This window comes from Eurypyga helias, unplaced genomic scaffold, assembly GCF_000690775.1.
Source record: "Eurypyga helias isolate BGI_N326 unplaced genomic scaffold, ASM69077v1 scaffold35423, whole genome shotgun sequence".
Lineage (NCBI taxonomy): Eukaryota > Metazoa > Chordata > Aves > Eurypygiformes > Eurypygidae > Eurypyga > Eurypyga helias.
Window position 1 is genome coordinate 2,357 of NW_010243862.1, and position 2,644 is coordinate 5,000.

A 2,644-nucleotide genomic window follows, 5' to 3' on the forward strand; every position below is an offset into this window, starting at 1 on the left:
ATAACAACTAAAATTTGTGCCTGTACCAATAGAGAAGCTGAGTATTGTTTCAGGTGAAAGGCTTGCTTTTCCATAGACTTATTTCTTGCTAGTTGTGTCTCTGTAGACAGAAAAATAGAGCACAGGACATACCTAGGAAGCATAAACAGAAAGTCTGACTTGCTTTTTGTCTTTTTTTATTCACCTCCCTACAGGTTTTCTTTGAGAAGGAAAAACCTGAAGATGGCATGCAAAGGAAGGAACACGGACTGCATGTCACGCAGTGTACTGAACTGGGAGCAGGTCAGCCGTCTGCATGAGGTTCTTACAGAGGTGGTTCCGATCCATGGACGAGGTAACTTCCCAACGCTGAAGATAACCCTGAAGGACATTGTTCAGACTGTTCGGAGTAGGCTGAGCGAAGCGGGCATTGTGGTACACGATGTCCGTCTGAATGGTTCTGCAGCTGGTCATGTCCTGGTCAAGGATAATGGGCTGGGATGCAAAGACCTGGATCTCATTTTCCAAGTTTCTCTTCCAAGCGAGGCAGAGTTTCAGTTAGTTCGAGATGTGGTGTTGCGATCCCTCTTGAATTTCTTGCCAGAAGGCGTCAGCAAGCTAAAAATCAGCCCAGTAACACTGAAGGAAGCCTACATCCAGAAGCTAGTCAAAGTGTACACGGAGTCTGACCGCTGGAGCTTGATATCCCTTTCCAACAAACACGGCAGGAATGTGGAGCTGAAGTTTGTAGACTGTATAAAGCGACAGTTTGAGTTCAGTGTGGACTCCTTCCAAATCATACTGGACTCCCTGCTCTTTTACTATGACTACTCGGAAACCCCCATGTCGGAGCACTTCCATCCAACTGTGATTGGGGAGAGCATGTATGGAGACTTCGAAGCAGCTTTTGATCACCTCCAGAACAAGCTGATCGCTACCAAAAATCCTGAAGAGATCCGAGGTGGTGGGCTTCTGAAGTATAGTAACCTCTTAGTACGAGACTTCAGGCCCATGGATAAGGATGAGATCAAAACGTTAGAGCGCTACATGTGCTCCCGATTCTTCATAGACTTCCCAGACATCCTGGATCAGCAGCGCAAGCTAGAGACCTACCTCCAGAACCACTTCTCCAAAGAAGAAAGGAGCAAATATGACTACCTCATGATTCTGCGCCGGGTGGTGAATGAGAGCACGGTCTGTCTCATGGGACACGAGCGAAGGCAAACTCTCAACCTGATTTCTCTGCTAGCACTCAAAGTATTGGCAGAACAAAACATCATCCCTAACGCCACTAACGTTACCTGTTACTACCAGCCAGCAGCATATGTTAGCGATGTAAACTTCAGCAACTACTACCTTGCAAATGCTCCTGTGCCGTACAGCCAGTCCTACCCCACTTGGTTGCCCTGCAACTGATTGTTTCACTTGAATGTCCTTGGGTGGAGGCTACTGAAGGCCAAGATGCTGAGGGTATATAGAGACAAGTAGTAACTGTCACTTGGGGGTTTTCTAATGGGAACATGACTGCTTTGGACTGTGTCTGCTTCCTGGTGTGCAGTAGGAATATGCAACCAGGTGACCTGCTATGAACCTTTCGGTATTATCTCTACGAATGCCAAGAAGCCTTATTGTTACTTCATTACAAGAAGAGAGCCAGCAGCCAAACTCTGAGGAGTAGTTGCAAAACTGCTAGTTCTGGAAGTGGCTAGTAACGAGATTGAAGTGGAGTATTTAGCAAACTAGGTTAGTTAATAGAGGAAAGACTGTACAAATGTCTTGAGCAGTGCAGAAGGCACTCCTGGAATAGCAGCAAAACTCTGCTTTCTATTGCCTAACCTCATTACACTTCCTCCTTCCAGTTCTGGCCAACTTTCTATTGAGCTGATTGTGCAAGAGTGGGTTAATGTCATGCTTGGGTGGCCGCTGCTCTCTGGCTGTGTAGAACTGGTAACAGTATGGATACTGTCTGTCTTGTAGAGGGCCTAAATGTTGTTTCCTGTAGTATCTAGGGATACATGGTCCTTCCTCCAGCTGAATTTCTTGGAATTTAAAGCTAGATTAGTATTTCTCTAAAGCATAACACTGGCTGAATTTTTGAGTACAAAAGATTTGGAAGGTGGCCTCTCTAAACATGCACCAAAACATGATTTAAAACTTGCTAATATGAGAAGTCCTCGAAATGAGGAATTGAAGCCTTAAATAGAATTGGAACCACAGTTTGAATAGTTAGGATGGAAAAAAGGCTAAGTTCAGGCTCAAGATAAAGCCATTCTGGCTGTGTCTTTCAAAAAACATTTTTGGCACAGTTGGAAAGTAGCACAGCTCTTTACAATGAGGTTTGGCCCAACTTTCTTCCTCACAGGTCTGCAGCAAGTGAAAAAAAAAACCAACAAAACACCACCAAAAAACCCAACATCACCCCCAAAATCCAAACCACTGTAAGCTGCAGGATGATGTGCACTCCTGCCACAGCATAAATTCCTAAAGTGCCTCTTAAAGTGAATTTCTTCTTGTGCAGCTTCAGGAAGGTCCTGAAGGCTTGTCTTTCTGTCACCACTGAAGGGTTGTGCTTCCTGGTTTGTCACTATCACCTACTCACTGTAAGAGATGGTGGTTTGTGTGGGTAGAGTCAAATTCCTGCTCTTTACTGGCCTTGACATACCTT

At 45.0% G+C, this 2,644-nt stretch overlaps 1 protein-coding gene across 1 annotated transcript; it reads left to right on the forward strand.

The window, feature by feature from the left end:
* The first annotated feature begins 200 nt into the window (after positions 1–200).
* Positions 201–1,410, forward strand: FAM46C (family with sequence similarity 46, member C). Its single transcript, XM_010149565.1, has one exon. The coding sequence runs from the start codon at positions 223–225 to the stop codon at positions 1,393–1,395; it is 1,173 nt and encodes a 390-aa protein (XP_010147867.1). The 5' UTR covers positions 201–222; the 3' UTR covers positions 1,396–1,410.
* Positions 1,411–2,644: the final 1,234 nt, after the last annotated feature.